Below are 19,290 nucleotides of genomic sequence, written 5' to 3' on the forward strand. Positions count from 1 at the left end.
CTCACCCAAGGGGAGTAAGTTGAAATGACTTGTACAGAACTGGGACTCAAACCCTAGTTGTTTTGATTTGATTATTGTGATCTCTAATCAAAGACAAACTTTTCCCCACACTTAATTAAATGAAAATACTATTTATTGAAAAGAATCCATGTATAAGTGGACCCACACATTTCAAACTTGTGTTGTTCAAGGGTCAGCTGTTCATCCTTCCATAACGCTAAGGAGGTCATCCAAGGACATCAAGTTGACATTTCAGGAGTTCTGTTTGGGTCCCCAGGAACTGATGCACTAAAGAACCAATTCTTCCTCAAGGGGTTGAAATAAAATATTCACCACTTAGAAGACAAACTACTTCCCAGTCATTGATGGATAAGGTAGTCATATCCTACCAAATGAATTCAAAGGAGTAGTGACCTGAAGTTTCATTTTGGAGGGAGGAATAATTCAATAAATGGCAACCAGTGATCTCTAAGTTGTCTTAAATAAGTACTCTGAAAAGGATTTAGATCCTCTAAAGAGAGAAAATGGCTATTTCCTTTACAGTCTTCTTTCTGAGGCCAAAACTCCCAGGCATCCCAGCTCACTTCTCAAGAGTTACTTTCCATTGTGATTCCACCCCCCAAAACACCAAGCCAAGTAGCAGGTGTTCCCTTTAGTACTTAAGTCATAAAGACTGATTTTATAAAAATTTATCAGAAAGGAAATAAAGAGAAAGTCACCTCTGGTTTGAGCCCCTCCGCATTTGTGGGTCTGATGTGGTGGGAGTAATTTGGCTGCAGCTACTATATGGATGTCTGATCAGAAACCACCCGGTGGGCAAGTGCAGTGTATGGGAAGGTTATTTTAAACATGGTTCTGGAGAAATTCATTGTACTAATAAGCAACCCATTTTTGCTTGGAATCACGCAAAATGATGGTGTATCAAACACGGAACATGTGAAAAATCTGTGATCACGTGTGGTAGAAACCCATGTGTTCAGAAAAATAAAAATAAGTTAGAAGATTCCTGAAGCAGAAATAAGCACATAGTATGTCTGTCCTTCTAGCTGTGGCTAAGGGGAGCAGTGGTCTGTAACTTGTCTTGCCATGTTATCTTCTTTTAAGGTTTCATTCATTTTTTTTTTTTTATAGTCCAGGTCTTTATTTTTACACCCATCAGGCCATGAATTCACAGGCAATGGGCTCCAACAGTTCGGGTTCTTTTCCTTTCACCTGGAGAGCGACATGAAGTATGAAAATAGAAAAGCAACGATGAAGGGCAGAACTGTCCACTCATACTCTGAGATGGATCTGACTCTACAAACCACCTGGCCTCATGCTCCAGACCTGCCATGGTCTCCTCCCAATCTCTCCTTCAGTTTCATTTCCCACTATCTCTGCTCCTGCCCAGCCCTCCACCCCAGGCCTTAATTCTCTCCACTGTTCTCCCATCCCTGTCATTAGTATCGTATTCTGCCATCCAAATGGCATCCATCTGACCTGATCCATCCAGGACTAACCAAGTCCTTCCTCCACCAAGAAGACATCACAGACCATTTCAGCCTCCAGAGATCTCGTCCTCCTCTAAGCTTACAGAGCTGAAGTGCCAATCATTTGGCAGATAAACCAATGCTATCTTATGACTGGGATTGTGTTTTGACTTAGCTTTCAACATGTCTTGATCTTATCTGACCAACCAGGTTCTTGCAGAAAGGATCTGACAAAGTATTTTGTCTCCCACACGGTACCACACAAAGTCAGCACTTCCTAAATGCATCCTGATGTTGTTGCCTAATCATCACATAACAATGAAATATGAGGTCAAGAAAGTCAGCCTCTTGAGAGCAATTACCAAGTCTTGTTGCTCTTAGATAACAGCACAAAGTTAGCACATGCAAAAAAGCTTGATGAATGGAGAGGAGGCCAGGACTACAAGCAACGGGAAAGTATAGGGGGTTTGGGGTGGAGATGGGAGAACCAGATGGAGGAGTAAGAGATGAGGAGAAAAGATGGCACCATCAGGAGTAAAAACTGGGCCAGTCAGCAGTGCTGGCATATATTTTGGAGGCAAACTGGAAGGTGGAAACAGCTGAGGGAAGGGAGACAAGGATGTGGAAGTCATCCTTCAAGAAGAGAATGAGACTGAGTCCTTTGTCATCTAACTTTTCCATGTAGCAAACACGTGAGCCCTCTGCCAAGGCACTCTTGACACACAACTGTTTACCAGTGAGACTGCAGGAGCAAAAAAAATACTTTTATCTCTACCACATTTATATATTTAACTTTGATGAGATAGAAAAGGACAAAAATTCAGAGCATTTTAATATTCTGACTGGGTAAGAAAAAAAATAGGGCATATATACCTACAAAAAGGAGAGTGATCGGGAGTGTTATGGACTGAAAAGAGGTTATAAACAGTACAAATGAGAAATATAATTATGGTCTTTAAAGGAGGTAGAAGATTTCGGTAAAAGAAGATGGTATGAAAGAAGAGAACAACACAACAAAAGGAGACTCATAACAGACGTTCTTGAGGAATAGAGTAATTTTAAAACTCAGCCACTGCAAATAGACACAGTCTCAAAATACATATTGTCATCAATCTAATTCAATGTGAAAATGAAAGGGATCTGAGAAATCTGTCCCCGAAAAAAGGGTAGTAGCAAAACATAGCGTAAAAGCATTTCCTACAAATCCAAATATCACCAGATAACACTGGTGTCAGCGACCCCAGCATAGCTAGGCTAGCGGTCACTAAGGCCACTCCTCCCCCTTAAACTCCGTGACGTGGGGTCACTCTCCCTTCTGCTGCCACATTCTGGGTGGCCTGCCACCTGGCTCTGTTTCTCACACATGGTCAGGGAGTACTTAATTCTACAAGTTATATTGGTTATCTATTTGTAGTCTCTTTCCCAGTAGGAGGTAAACTTGGAGAGGGCGGGGAGCCTATCTGAAATGGGCCTGGCCCAGAGAGGGACAGAGTGGTGCACAAGGCTGTGTGGACAGAGGGACACACTCTCAGCTCTGGGAGACATGCCAGGATCAGGATGTGTCTTTGCTTTTCAACAGAGACAAGTGGAGCAGCCTCAGAAACCATCACCTACAGGGCCTTCCCGCTTAGGACTGAAACCACATCATCCGCTGTCCTGATTCTCAGGTGTTAGCATTTGGGCAGGAATGACACCATCAGGTCTCCTGGTTCTCCAGCTTGCTGACTGAAGATCTTGGGATTTGTCAGCCCCCATAATGGTGACAGCCAATTCCTTGTCATGAATCTTTTTATTTTATTTTATTTTTTTTTAAGAGTTAAATACCAAAATTTACTAATTTAAATTACATTAAAAATTTTAACCCTGATTTCTTTTCTTTTTTTTTTTAAATTTTATTTTATTTTTAAACTTTACATAATTGTATTAGTTTTGCCAAATATCAAAATGAATCCGCCACAGGTATACATGTGTTCCCCATCCTGAACCCTTCTCCCTCCTCCCTCCCCACACCATCCCTCTGGGTCGTCCCAGTGCACCAGCCCCAAGCATCCAGTATCGTGCATTGAACTGGACTGGCATCTCGTTTCTTACATGATATTTTACATGTTTCAATGTCATTCTCCCAAATCTTCCCACCCTCTTCCTCTCCCACAGAGTCCATAAGACTGTTCTATACATCAGTGTCTCTTTTGCTGTCTCGTACACCGGGTTATTGTTACCATCTTCCTAAATTCCATATATATGCGTTAGTATACTGTATTTATGTTTTTCCTTCTGGCTTACTTCACTCTGTATAATAGGCTCCAGTTTCATCCACCTCATTAGAACTGATTCAAATGTATTCTTTTTAATGGCTGAGTAATACTCCATTGTGTATATGTACCACAGCTTTCTTATCCATTCATCTGCTGATGGACACCTAGGTTGCTTCCATGTCCTGGCTATTATAAACAGTGCTGCGATGAACATTGGGGTACACGTGTCTCTTCCCCTTCTGGTTTCCTCAGTGTATCTTTTTATACACATATACATATGATCTATTCTGTTTCTCTGGAGAACTAACATAGTAGGTAGAGGCACTAGCCTACTGGTTCTCAAAGTGTTGGACCCAGTGTGCATCAACCTAGTATCAACACCACTAGGAAACTTTTAAAATGAAAACTCTTCAGCTCATCCTACAGCTATTAACCCAGAAACTCTGGGGCAGAGCCTCGCAGTTTGTGGTTTCAGAAGCCCTCCAGGTGATTCTGATGCATGCTCACCCTTGAGAATCACTCATACTAGGATAAATACATCACATCTGTAATGGAATTCTTCCGTACTACTCAAAGTGTGACCTGTGGACCAGCCACACGGGCATCACCAGCGGCTGGTTAGAACTACAATGCCAAAGAATGCTCAAACTACCACACGATTGCACTCATCTCACACGCTAGTAAAGTAATGCGCAAAATTCTCCAAGCCAGGCATCAGCAATATGTGAACCATGAACTTCCAGATGTTCAAGCTGGATTTGAAGGCAGAGGAACCAGAGATCAAATTGCCAACATCTGTTGGATCATCGAAAAAGCAACAGAGTTCCAGAAAAACATGTATTTCTGCCTTATTGACTATGCCAAAGCCTTTGACTGTGTGGATCACAACAAACTGCGGAAAATTCTGAAAGAGATGGGAATACCAGACCACCTGACCTGCCTCTTGAGAAACCTGTATGCAGGTCAGGAAGCAACAGTTAGAACTGGACATGGAACAACAGACTGGTTCCAAATCAGGAAAGGAGTATGTCAAGGCTGCATATTGCCACCCTGCTTATTTAACTTATATGCAGAGTACATCATGCGAAATGCCGGGCTGGAAGAAGCACAAGATGGAATCAAGATTGCTGGGAGAAATACCAATAACCTCAGATATGCAGATGACACCACCCTTATGGCAGAAAGTGAAGAAGAACTAAAGAGCTTCTTGATGAAAGTGAAAGAGGAGAGTGAAAATGTTGGGTTAAAGCTCAACATTCAGAAAACTAAGATCATGGCATTTGGTCCCATCATTTCATGGCAAATAGATGGGGAAACAGTGGAAACAGTGAGAGACTTTATTTTGGGGGGCTCCAAAATCACCACAGACGGTGACTGAAGCCATGAAATTAAAAGACACTTGCTCCTTGGAAGAAAAGTTATGACCAACCTAGATAGCATATTAAAAAGCAGAGCCATTACTTTGCCAACAAAGATCCATCTAGTCAAAGCTATGGTTCTTCAAGTAGTCATGTATGGATATGAGAGTTGGACTCTGAAGAAAGCTGAGGGCCAAAGAATTGATGCTTTTGAACTGTGGTGTTGGAGAAGACTCTTGAAGAGTCCCCTGGACTGCAAGGAGAGCTAACCAGTCCATCTTAAAGGAAATCAGTCCTGTATATTCATTGGAAGGACTGATGTTGAAGCTGAAACTCCAATACTTTGGCCACCTGATGCAAAGAACCGACTCATTTGAAAAGACTTTGATGCTGGGGAAAATTGAAGGCAGGAGGAGAAGCGGACACAGGATAAGATGGTTGGATGGCATCACCGACTCAATGGACATGAGTTTGAGTAGACTCTGAGAGTTGGTGATGGACAGGGAGGCCTGGCGTGCTGCAGTCCATGGGGTTGCAGAGTTGGACATGACTGAGTGACTGAGCTGAACTGAATTGGTTAGAACTGTAGGCATGTGCGCAGCACTCCAGACCTACAGAACCAGAATCTGCGTTTTCACAAGATTCCCCAGGTGATCTGGGTGCCCTTGCATTTGCGTTAAACATGCCTAAGGGTGAGTCTGAGCAGTTCTGAGGTCGGATCACCTCTGGGCTGACCAGTTTGGCTTTCCCTGGGTTCCTGAGCTCAAGTCCTTAACATTAACCATCTATTGCTTGAAATGACTTAAGTGACTATCTGTTCCCTGAGACACAAAGGGCCTTCTCAGAGTCACAGCATGGGGTGAGGGGCATATCTCCCCACCCCTCACCCGACCCCACGCCCGAGGTTCACACTATGGAGTGACTGCCCTGGACAAGCCACCACCTTGTTTATACCTGTGGGCTTCTCTTCTCTTTTCTCCATGTAAACCTTGTTTATCCCTATTCACGTGGGAGTTTCTAGAGCTCTGCTGTCTGGCATGGTAGCCATTAGCCACCAGTCGTTACTGAATTCTTGAAATACAGCTGGTTTGAATTAAGATGTGCTACTATGCAAAATATGCTGCAAATGTTAGAGAACATAAAATATCTTAGGAATAATTTTCATATTGATTATATTTTGAAATGATAAATCTTGAATGTATTGTATTAAGTAAAATATTTTATCAAAATTGATTTCAACTTTAAAAATGTGGCTACTAGAAAACATAAGATTACATATGTGGCTCACATTATATGTGTGCTAAGTCACTTCAGTCTTGTCCAGTTCTTTGCAACCTGATGAACTGTAGCCCGCCAGGCTCCTCTGTCCATGGGATTTCCCAGTATTATATAGTTGACCCTTTAACAACTTGGGAATTAGGGGTGCCCATCCTCCCCACAGTGGAAAATCCATGTATAACTTATAGTCAGCCCTCCATACACATGCGGTTTCTATGTATCTGCAGTTCTACATCACAGATTTAACCAATCTCAGATCATGTAGTACTGTAGTATTTACTACTGAAAAAAAAAATCCCTGTATAAGTGGACCTGCAAGGTTCAAACCTGTACTGTTCAAGAATCAACTGTATTTTTCTGGACAGTGTGGGGCTAGAGAACAGCCCATGGCCTCTCCATTAGAGAGAAGCTCCCAAGGGGGCAGGCATCACATCTCTCCCTTGCTTTACACCAAGCTCTGTGACAAGCTGTCTGGAGGTGGGTGAGCGTCAGGGCTGGCTACACAGACCCTTTCCAGGGTTCAGCCTAGGGTTTAATTCCACTGCACAAGGTCGTGAATGGTCCTGTCATTAAGATGCTTGCCCTCATGGGAGATACTGCATGTTTCTTGGCCCTGGTTACCAAAGGAAATCAGAGGAGAAAGTTTTCTCTTCCACTCTTCATGCAAGGATTTCCTTCTGCGAGTAGTTCTTAGGATGTTAATGCCAGGTTTGAATCACAAAGCTACCATGTACTGAGAGCCTGCTATTTGACAGTGCTGTGCTGATCCTTACACAGTCCATGGGGCAGCCATTAGCATCTGTTTCTGGGAAAGGAAATGAGGTTTAAAAGGTTAATTTCTACATAGTTAGAAGTTAGTGGAGCTAAAATCCAAGACCATTGGATAGCACTGCCAACTAAACTTCACCATTAGGTGGTTTAAAAAGCTCCACATATGAATCATACTCTTAATTCCAGAAGCTCTGCTCTTTCTAAATATGAAGCATAAGTAAAAAGCATAGGATATAAAGCTGGTGAGAAGCAGGGGGCGCTGCGGGATTCCCTTTGGGCTAGCATAGCACTGTTGACAATTTATCCATGGCATAAGGGACCAGAGTGGATTCTTTCAGGCCTGGGGTCTATGGGGTGGTCCCAAACCACACATGGGCCAAAACTGGCCTTTGATGTAGAAGCAAAAGGGAATACAGGGCCATTCACATTCAAAGGGCCTATGGCCTTTAGGTTATTCTCTATCTCCTAGTGTTAGAAGGAATAAAACATCTTCAATGGTCTCCCCATATTGAAGCCAAAGAGGAGGGGACAGGGTTGAGAGCTTTAGCGTTTTCCCATTCTGTTAACAGCTCTCCTGCTTTCCTTTCCCCTCCCCAAGTACCATGACCTAATAAAACTTTTCCTGCTTAGTTGAGACATCAGATCTAATGTCCTCACTGATGGGAATCAAAAAACAAAAAAAAGATTTCATGTGACCTGGGTTGTATATAGCTCCCCAGGTGGCGCTAGTGGTAAAGAATCCACTTGCCAGTGCAGGAGACTCGAGAGACATGGGTTTGATCCCTGAGTCAGGAAGATTCCCCTGGAGAAGGAAATGGCAACCCACTCCAGTTTTTGCCTGTAAAATCCCATGGACAGAGGAGCCTGGTGGTCTACAGTCCATGGGGTTGCAAAAGAGTCAGATATGACTGAGCACACATTACACTTCTACCAACTCCATTCCTTTAAAATGGATCATAGAAAACAAGGACTAGCCCAGACTGTAGAGACCAGAGAATTCAAACCCTTTATTCTGCAGAAACAGAGATATGGAATTTAAAGTCACACGTTTATTGGCAAAAGTTGGGACCAGAACCTTGGACCTCAGATTCCTCATTTCCCCGGTTCCAAAAAGAAAATCATAAAAGGGATGTTTTAAACATTGTTGTGTCCCCACCCAAATTCATATATTGAAACCCTAATCCCCCCCACTCTCACCCCATGTGGCTGTATTTGGAGACAGGGCCTTTGAAGACATGACAAAGGTTCAATGAGGTCATAAGGGTGCGGCCCTAATCCAAGAGGGCTTCCCAGGCGGTGCAGTGGTAAAGAATCCATCTGCCAATGCAGGAGACGCAAGAGCTGAGGGTTCTATCCCTGGGTCAGGAAGATCCCCTGGAGTAGGAAATGGCAACCCACTCCAGTAAATTCCATGGGCAAAGGAGCCTGGAGGGCTGCAGTCCGTGGGGTTGCGAACAGTTGGGCAGGACTGAGTGACTAACACATACACACACCTAATCCAATAAGGCTGGTGCCCTTATAAGAAGATCAAGAGACATCAGAGTTATCTCCACCATGAGAGGACACAGCAGAAAGGTGGCTAGTCAGAAACAGCCTTCACCAGAAACCAAATCCTGCTGGACCCTGAGCTTGAACTTCCAGCTGCCAAAACCGTGAGAAAATTAATTTCTGTTATTTAAGGCATGCAGTCTGTGGTATTTTGTTATGGCAGCCTGGGCTGAGTAACACATGAGGATAAAGTAATTTTTATCTGTGGGCCTCAACTCAAGTTTGGGCATGAAAGGTGCGTAATGTAGGGGAAAATACAGGACCAGAACTGGCCAAGATAGGGGCTATTCAGAGACTGACTAGGGACCACTTTCCACATGGAATACCCCAGCCCACAGGTACTGGAAGGCCATTAAAAAGAATGAGTCAATTAGTTGAAGAATTTGGGGAAAGCATCCAAACTATGCATATCCTGTTCTGTGAAACAGCCTGTCCTTTCTTGAGGCAAGCAAACAGGAAAAACACTGGCCTGGGTACACCTCACCCCCTTCTGAAACCTTCTCTGGCACACAGTGCCCCTTGAAATCAAGGTTGGGAGGACTGTTTCCTGAGAAAGAAGAAAATGAGTCTGACCCTCTGGGTTATAACCCCTTAGAAAGGGTGGAGGGACATTTGTTATACTTCTGAGGGTCTGATGAATGCCCATATCCTTTAAGATGCCAGGCCATTAAGCAGGAGCCAGTGGCCTGAACTGGAAATGTTCTCACTGGTGGAGTGTCTTTAGCATGTGGGAGATATACCAGCCACAAAGGAATAGTTTTACTTACAGCCAAATGTTTTCCTGGAACTTTTGAAGTTAATAAAAATTTTTTAAGTACAAAGGAAAAAGAAAAACAACAAAATAATCAGTGTTAACAAGCTGGTATGTTTATCTCCTATATATTTTTTTGAGTTTTACAAAGCTTTTTATGACGGGCATGTATTACTTTATAATGATGATAATAAACATTGTTCTTTCTCTAAATAGTTCAGTATCACATGCCAGGAAGTTTTCTAGATGCTGGAGATACAGCAGTAAACAGATAAAAATCCCTCTTCCTCTAGAGCTTCCAGTTAGGGGGTATTTGGATGGAGGAAGTAGTAAAATAGGAGACAGTGATAGCCCTGGAAGGAAAAGTTGGGATGGAGTGAGAGGATGGGAGAGCCCTGGGGATGAAACATCAGAGACGGTTCTCCAAGGAGGGGATGTCTGAGCAGAGATCTGAAGTAAGTGAGGGGCCAAGTCAGGGGCAGGGCTGCGGAAAGAGCACTTCTTTACACAGGGAACAGCAGGCGAGGGCCCTGAGGTTTTGCTCAAGGAGAAGCAGAAGGCCAGTGTGACCACAGTGGAGCAAGCAGTGAGCACAGTGGAGGAGCGGAAGGAAATGGGTCTGGAGAGCCAGGCAGGAGCGCACTGGGCCTTGTAAGGCCATGATGAGGAGTCCATCCAGTCTCAGTCTCAGTGTGAGGGGAAGCAAAGGGAAGGCTGAAGCTGGGGAGTGAGGTGATGTGTAGTCCGACATTGTCTCCTGGATGCCTCCGTGTTCCGGGGACCACATTTCCCCCATCAGACGACAAGGTCCTGAGTTCAGGGATTTGGGGATGTTTTCTCTTGTGGGTTCCTCTCCCAAGAGAGGGCTGAAGCAGGAGCTGCAGGCCACAGGAAAGTGACGGCTTATCTCTCCCCAGGGGTTTCACCTCCTGGGACTCACCTTCTACTGTCAACTCCACTGTCACCTGGCGGGCACCACTACCGTTAGTGGCTTCACAGGTATACTTTCCCTTGTCCTCTTCACACACAGCACGAATCGAAAGGCTGAAAGTCCCCCGGGGACCACAGTCCAGCAGGAAGCGGCCCCCACTGGTGATGGGTTGTCCGTTTCTGTGCCATGTCACTTTGGGCTCTGGGTAGCCCCGAACCTTCAAGGAAAAGAAGAAAGGGTGAGAGCGTGTATATAAGGAACACTTCCTATGTATCAGATATTGTTCTGGGTACTTTACATGTATTAACTCATATAATCCTCATAAGCAGCCCGTGAAACAAATATTACTTTCATCTCCATTTTAGAGATGAGGAAATTGAGATGTAGGGTTTTGGTAGATTTCTTGAGGCCTTGAAGACAGAAAGTGGCCAAGTCAGGCATCCTGGCTTCAGAGCCCACCACACAGATGTCTCTCAAGCCTGGTTCCATGATTAGAATCACTGCAGGAGATTCAAAGCAAATACCAGTGCCCAGGTCCAACCTTGGACCAATTAAATCAAAACCCCAGGGGTGGGGACTGAACATGGGGATTCTAGACCGACCGATGCTTCCCACTCTAACAAGCAACAGATACTTCTTAAAAATGCAGATTCTACTTCTGTAGGTCTGGGGTGGGCCTGAGATTCTGCCATTCAGATAAGCTCTCAGATGCTGCTGAAGCTGCTGGTCCCTAGAACTCACCCTGGGTAGCAAGGTTCTAGATCTGAGCTGCCCAGTACGGCGGCCACTAGCCACACGTGGTGACCAGATGCTTGAAACGTGGCTGATCCTGAGTCACACCGTAAGCATAAGTGTAAATTACACAAGGGGCTTTGAAGAGTTAGTATGAAAAAGAATGTAAAATGCCTCAATAATTTAGAAATACTGATTACATATTGAAAAGATAGTAACTTTGACATACTGGGTTAAATAAAATATATTGTTAGAACTAATTTCGCTTGTTTCTTTTTAGTGTTTTAATGTAGCTACTAGGAAAGGTACACCTACATATGTGCCTTGCTCAATGTGTCTATCAGGCAGTGCTACCCGAGACCACTCTCTCTACGAATTGTTAGCAGCTAACATCTTCTGAGTGCTAAGTGTTAAGCACTTTTCTAAATACTTAACATATCTGAGCCTCATAGCAACTTGTTCAGAGAGAAATTGTTTCCCCATTGAGGGGGAAATGCAGGGAGAGATAAGTTCCAAGAAAAGAAATCACTTTGAGTTTCAGAAAAAGCTCCCCAAGGGCCCTGAAAACCAAGAAACTCAATCAGCCCTTCAGAATGGATTCCTCTTCAGAGGAGCAGGGCTCAGACTGGCCCATCAGTGCAAACCCTGGGGCCCTGAATTGGGGGATTTTAGCATTGGAAATGCACAGAAGACATCATAGAACCCTCCTGAGAAAGAAACTGTTGGTGTTGCAAATAGGTGGCAGCGGTAGCTTTTACACATGTATCCACTTCCAAGACAAGAGAGCATGGGTACAGATGCAGCAAAACCCAAATTCACTGGATAACCCCAAATTGCATTTACAAAGAAAGCCTTCAGTGACTGGCAACTATAATTCTCATCACATGCCTCAGCGAGGTCAGAGAGGATGCTTTATCAGCACGTGGGAGCAAGGGGAGGGTAGGTGGCTGCGCACTCACACCTGGACCGTTGCAGCCTTGCCAAGCACACATATCCTATCTTAGGGTGATGGGTTTGAAGGGGACCACATGCATATTATAATGTCTATTGTGATATGAAACAAAAAGAGATCACCTCTGGGTTGCTCCTTTTCCTTTTACTTAACTATCATTTTCTGATATTCTTGCAAATAACACACTTGATCTTTGTAAAACAGAAAAAAATTTAAATGAAAATATGTGTTCCTTTCATATTAGTGTGTCTGTATAATGAATATATGACCTCCCCAGTGGCTCAGTGGTAAGGAAGCTGCCTGCACTGAGGAGTCACAGAAGATGCAGGTTTGATTCCTGGCTCAGGAAGATACCCTGGAGTAGGGCATGGCACTCACTCCAGTATTCTTGCCTGGGAAATCCTGTGGACAGATGAGCCTAGTGGGCTATAGCCCATGGAGTCACAGAGAGTCAGACACAACAGAAGTGACTTAACACACATGCACATAATAAATGTATAGCACAACCATTTATTAATTTGTGGAGCCCCTCAAGGTACCTAAATCTAGAATTGGAATTAACAGTGGTACACAAATAAACATTATGCATGTTTATAATGCATAATCCATATAAAAAACATATCATCTTGTGGTACCCTCTTGGCATAAAACTTCATGCCAAGGAATATCAGACAATCACTCTAGCAACACATTCTTTTTTTCTTTGAAGCTTATCTTCAGGAAACAGCTAAGGAAAGAAACTTTCCTACAGAAGGAAGCCCCTTGGGAATCTGGTCTTACAGTGAATTTGTGAGAGGCAGGGCCAGCCTCACCTCCAGAAAATGATCAGGTAAGCTTCTGTCAGTGTCAGAGAAAGGGATGTAGGGCCCTGGGACTGGGGGGAGGTGATGAATCATTAACTTCACCAAATGCATCCTTAGCATTCCATGAGCAAGTACTCTGGCCCCCTGCAGCGGTGCCAGCTCTGGGGCCATCAGGGCTGGAGGCATCAATGATTAACTGGGGACATTGCAAGTGCTCCAGATTTTGAGGACACAGATCCCTATTTCCCTTTCTATTTTCCTCTCATTTTCTACATGCATAGACATTCCCCTCCACCCCACACCACCAAATCCACCTTTGCAGTGCCCTTAAAGTAAGTATCCAAGGATTTTTTTTTTAATGCTGAAACTAGTGCCACTTAGAAAACTGCAGTTTGCAATGGACTTTTATACAGCCTGTATCTGAAGCAAAAGCAGGAATTTCTATGACCTTTTTCTGTTCCAAGGTCTGAATAATCCGCAGCTCCAATTCTTATCCTCCCGATATGGAAAAACTTGTTCAGTCACTACCTAACCTTACCTAAAAATTACTCAGCTTCAAGTAAACTCGTTTTTATTGTCTTCCCACTATCTTGGGCTCCTAGGTGGGGAAAGAAGAGAAACCCAGACCCACAATCTTGGGTGTGTGACAACAGCCCCCCCCTCCCTGGACGTCTTATCTGCCTTCATCATGGGCCTTCTGCCAAGAAGCCACAGCTGGGACTTTTACAGCCCAGTCAAAACTGCAATAAAAGCCCAGTGATACTTCAGTTTTCAGAGTCTTCCACATAGAGAATCTTATTTGATTCTTGCAGTGCTATAATGGAGGTGTCTTGGGAAGCAGAAGCAGAACCTGAGATAAGGATTCAGGAAGCCAAGCCCTTAACTGACACTCAGAGCAACTAGGAGCAGGTGTAGCAGCCTGGTGAAGGTGATTTGGGTGGGGTACCAAGAGTGTCTGTGACAGCATGCAAGGACAATCATATTATTAAGCCCTGAGAGCTAAGGAAAGAGGCCTGGAGAAGTGAACGATATGCTATCTTTAAGATCAAGTGACAGATCTGGGACCACAATTTTGGTCTATCAGTTGAGTAGCTGTCTCTCTGTGCCTCACTGTAAATTTATGTTTTTGGAAAGATAAATACTATAGAACCCAAAGCATTGATAAATGTCTATCCCTTATAGACCTTAAACCTCCCCTATGTTAAAGCAATATCTGTTCCCCACTTGGGAAAAATGTCAATGGTCATGGCCATGCTAAAAGCAAGTCTAGGGCTGTTTCCTTGGAGCAACAAAGGACAGTGCCATAGACTAAATGTGTCTCTCTAAAGTTCATGTTGAAATACTAACCCTTAATATGATTATATTAGGAGGCGGGCCCTTTGGAGTGATGAGGTCAGAAGGGTGGGACCCTCATGAATGGGATTAGTGCCCTTACAAAAGCTATTCCAGGGAGCTCCCTCACTCCTTTTTACCATGTGGGTACACAGCAAGAAGCTGGCCATCTACAAACCAGGAGCTGGATCTCCCCAGACACTGAATCTGCTGGGGCCTTGATTTTGGACTTTCCAGTCTCCAAAACTGTGAAAAATAAATTTCTGTTGTTTAAACCACCCCATCTATTGTATTTCCATTATAGCAGAAATAACCCAACGGCCTAAGACAGATAGGATGGGTGCCATGCATGTGCCCAAGACATCCCTAGGAGAGTCCGTGTGGGACAGAGAAGACAGATGACATAAGACCCAGGCCTGTGTCCCAGGTCTGGCTTGGCTTCCTGACCTCTTCAGGTTGTAATGCCTTCCTTTAATTGATGATAAAACAGTTCTTGATGCCTCAGGTCCTTCTATCCCTGAAGTAGTCTGAATTAAATAATGACCCACTTAGCTTCTGGGGGAAGATTCTTTCTTCCCCTTTCAGTCTCCCCTGGGCCCAGCCCACAGCTTTAATACTCTCTAATCCTCCATAAGGGAAAACCGAGCAACCATAAGGAGAGATGCCTGTGAATATGAGTAGGCAGCCCTGGCTTCTCACCATAATGAGTTTTTGGAAATGGCCCCAAAGAGGGTCATTCTAAGGAGAATCATATTTTTTGCCACAGTAACCACATTTAATTGGAGGTTGTATTCTTAAAAGCTTGGGATCAAATAAATCAAGGGCATATCTGACAACTTGTCATAAAAATAAAGATAGAGTCACCATAACCCCTATAATAATTTAAAATAGTAAAACTGTGCTTCAGTTCCATAAAATGTCCCCAAGAGCCTTTATGGCCTCAAAAGACCTTTAAAAGGAGTGGGGGCTCGTTCTGCGTGTGTTGGCTGGTGAGGAGAAAGCTGGGCTGCAGGCGGGCGGCTGCTTGCTGCCGTGTCACATCTGCCTGCCATGCTGGGAAGTTTTTCAGAATCTGGTGCTATTTAGAGATCTACTTAATGACTGAAAGTGAAACATTCTTAAGGGTGTGCGTGCTCAGTCACTTCAGTTGCGTCTGACTCTTTGCGACCCTATGGACTATAGCCTGCCAGGCTCCTCTGTCCATGGGATTATCCAGGAAAGAATGCTGGAGTGGGTTGCCATGCCCTCCTCCAAGGGATCTTTCTGACCCAGGAATCGAACCTATCTTTTGATTTTTTTCTGATGTGTGTGAAGGGCTTGCAGTCAATTCCGGGTTGCCTGGAACAGGCTACCAGGGTGTAAGCCCAGAGCAAAGTCAGCTTCTCTGACCGCCATACCCCCAAGACTCAGAGCTACACATCTGCCTTCTCAGCTTGGTAAGAGGTAGAAAGGGGGTGATGTTCCTGTTTTTGATGATCTCCTGCATGTCTTTTGTACCTGGGTGGACCTGTCCCTGTGTGCACACTGCCAAGCCACACAGCTGCAGTGCCGAGCTGGGCAAGACATGAAACTGAAGCTCTGCTCATGATGAGAATGGAGGGAGACCAAAAAGAGAGAGAGAGAGAAACCAGGGTTACACTAAAGCCAGGGTGAAAAGGGACTGCTCAGCGGGACACTGGGGAGTTGGAAAGATACACAAAGAAGATGTGAGCAGTGAGCTGAGAAATCCTTGGGGCTGGGAATAATAGATGAAGGGGTTGTCCATAAGTACTTCTTTGAATCCTACTGGGTAACCAAAATCAATGCTGGGAAAGGCTGAGCCTGAAGGATGGGAAATTAAGGAAACCTGCTGGACAGATGTCCCCCTCCTCAAGACAGACAAAGCTGATTCTGCAACGCGACTTTCTCCATGCTTCCTATGATTGCCAGCCTGCCTATAGCCCATCACTCTGAACTTCTTGCCCTATTTCAAGGCATCTTCTCCTACATAAATAAATTCTCCTAGGATAAATGACTAGGACAGAGCTGGTGATTTAAAAACTGAAAATAATAGCAAAGACACCAATGATCCTGAGGAATTCATTGAAGACGAATCTTCTGTCCCATCTCCAAGTATAAGCTCATCCAGATAATAAATGGACACGGATGCACAGAAGGAATTTAAATATTAACATTCCCAGCAAATTAGACCACAGAAAATGCCTATGAAACTTACATCATGGATATATTATGAGAGTGAAGAGTGAAGGGTGAACCATAGTTATGACATGACAGTTTAGGGGCCTGGGTCAGTGTCAGCACCCGGCACCTGGCCCATTGGATGGGCAGGAACTTAATTAAGGCTTTGAATAATCCCATTACCAACAGTCAAAAGCCTTGACTGAACCCACAGAATCTTCAGGAGGAGATCATACCAGCTAAAAGCAGCAATTAGTGAGAGGCTTAAATTGCTGGACCCTCTCTGCCCTTAAGTCCAAAGTTGTGAAACAGCAGGAACTGAAGCATTTCCATGAAAAACAAAAGCAAAATGCAGAGAAGCAACTCTTCACACCGGCCTGGAGAAGGCCACCCAGGTCTTCAGGAAAGATGCCGGAAGTCTCTCTCTGTGATCAGCCGCTCTCACTTCCTGTGGCAAGTTTTCTTTTCCTTTGGCCCAGGACACAGACACCCCCACACCCCCACACCTGCCAGACAGAGAACACACTGTAATTTCCACAAAGAGCATGATACAGGTTACAGCTTGGCAGCCTTAGGTTATACCTCAGGCCCTTCTGACTGTTTCAAACAAGAAGTCTGATTTCCTTTTATCTAGCTCAAGCTTATCAGTGTGTGCAACTTTTTGATTCCCTTTCAATGACACAAGCATTTAAAACTCTGGCGCAGTCTAACAAAGAAACAGAATTCTAAATGTAATCAGGAACCTCTGACACTGATGTTTTCCAAGTGCTTCCAAATTCAGGGTTTTCCTATGAAAACAAGTGTCCTTCCATTTGAGATCCAGTCCCTGTGGGATGGCTGTGGGATTTCAGCCTTACTGGGAACCTCTCTGCACAAAGCCCTGAGTCCTGGCTCTACCTTCCCTAACAAAGGCTTCCACGGAACCAGCGTCTCCAGCTGGTGAGGCTGGCCCAGGAGCTAAGCTCACCCTCCAGTTTCTAATACTGAGCTGAGACATACTCTCAGATGTGTTAAAATATTAATAAGAGGTGCGTGATGTCACAGAAGTTTAACAAATTAGCGCTGTGGCTTGGTTTTGTTTGATGTGCTCAGGATCTCCTGTCCACCTTTCCCAGGGTAAGCCCCTCCTTTGAAGATCTGCTCCCTTCCCTTCTGCCCACCTCAGGTGAGTCTAGTGGAGAGGCATCAGTAGCTGCCTTCTGGCCAAAGCACTCAAGCTTCCACAATGAGCCTGATCCAAGTCAGCCAATCAGGACTCTTCCCTACAATTTCAATTAGAATACAGCAAGACTAAACCAACTGTCTCTTGTCTTCCCTGTTGGCTCAGATGGTAAAGCATCTGCCTGCAATGCAGGAGACCCGGGTTTGATCCCTGGGTTGGGAAGATCTCCTGGAGAAGGAAACGGCAACCCACTCCAGTATTCTTGCCTGGAGAATCCCACGGACGGAGGAGCCTGGTAAGCTACAGTCTGTGGGGTCGCAGAGTCAGACACGACTGAGCGAATTCACTTTCACTTTGAAACTGTCTCTTCACAGCGATCCTAAGCTGGGAAGATGTAAGCCTGAAGCTACCTGTGGGCAGTCATCCTTCCCCATTCCCACCTCTGTTTCCTTGCCTCCACCTAAGAGAAGCAAGCCATGTGCACAGTAAGACATCACATACACAGTGGAGAAGGAAGGAGATGGACGCATGGCAGGCAGAGCTGAGGTGGACTTAGGATCCACGCGGTCGTATGAGACAATACCTGTCTTTCATTTAACCCATGCACTTGGTTTCTGTCACTTGCAAACAAGAGTCCTAATTCAGGAAGGTATATGGCATCTGGAATCAGACAGAGCCATGTGTGGGTGCTGGCTGTAGCAATCACCAGTTGCCTGACCTTGTTACTTAACTTACTTGGCCCTCAGTTTATACAACTGTAAGATGGAACTATATCAGTATCTATTTCCATGAATAAGTTTATGATCAAATGAGAAAAAACATGTACAACAGTGCATTAAGAAATTCAAAAGGTTAGGTCCTCTGTCTCTTCTCTCTGAGGTGAGTAATTCCTTGTAATAAGGTACCTTAGCCTCCATTCCAGAGAAGGCGATGGCACCCCACTCCAGTACTCTTGCTTGGAAAATCCATGGACAGAGGAGCCTGGTAGGCTGCAGTCCATGGGGTTGCTAAAGAGTCGGACATGACTGAGTGACTTCACTTTCACTTTTCACTTTCATGCATTGGAGAAGGAAATGGCAACCTGCTCCAGTGTTCTTGCCTGGAGAATCCCAAGGACGGGGGAGCCTGATGGGCTGCCGTCTATGGGGTCGCACAGAGTCGGACACGACTGAAGCGACTTAGCAGCAGCAGCAGCAGCAGCAGCAGCAGCAGCATCCACTCAGCTCAAAGCTTTGACAGCATGAAACTGCTTCTGCCCTAAGAAATATCAGTACTTGTGAACTTCTGGGCTTGCTGAGCCTCCTCTTACACAACTCGAATTCTTATAGACAACTTCAAGGTGTCACACCCTTAATTAGATTAAAAACCTAACACTTTAACTGAGAACACCTTTTGTCTTAGTGGAACTGGCTTATTATTTTTATTTGAAGGGTAAACCCCTTTTGAAAAGTGATTGTTGATTTTATGTAATATGAAAAAACACATTTTAAAACAAATATCCCATCTGTAGTTTTGCCTGTACCATCATCCCACTCCATAATATCATGTGAAACTTCAAGACACAGACCATCCCCTTGATTTCTGCCTCACTGACTAATGCAGCCTTGGAATTTCAAGGGCACGGGCAAGTTTCGGGAAGGAAATAAATCTGGGGTAATAAATCTGGAGTTTCTGGCCTGTCATAGTTGAATCTGGAGAGTGAGAGACATACTTTGCTGGCAGGAGAGATGGAGCAGAGGGCTTCTCCCCAAACAACACAGGCCACTTGGC

The 19,290-nt window shown here is 44.6% G+C and overlaps 1 protein-coding gene across 3 annotated transcripts in view; it reads right to left on the reverse strand.

The window, feature by feature from the left end:
* Positions 1 to 19,290, reverse strand: part of MYLK (myosin light chain kinase) — a 280,259-nt gene that overhangs the window by 134,841 nt on the left and 126,128 nt on the right. For all 3 annotated transcript variants that reach the window (XM_027535988.1, XM_027536006.1, XM_027536036.1), the window contains one exon: positions 10,371 to 10,578. In XM_027535988.1, coding sequence (XP_027391789.1) covers positions 10,371 to 10,578 — 208 coding nt within the window. The remainder of the gene's footprint in view (positions 1 to 10,370; positions 10,579 to 19,290) is intronic.

Source organism: Bos indicus x Bos taurus, chromosome 1 (genome assembly GCF_003369695.1).
Source record: "Bos indicus x Bos taurus breed Angus x Brahman F1 hybrid chromosome 1, Bos_hybrid_MaternalHap_v2.0, whole genome shotgun sequence".
Classification (NCBI taxonomy): Eukaryota; Metazoa; Chordata; class Mammalia; order Artiodactyla; family Bovidae; genus Bos; species Bos indicus x Bos taurus.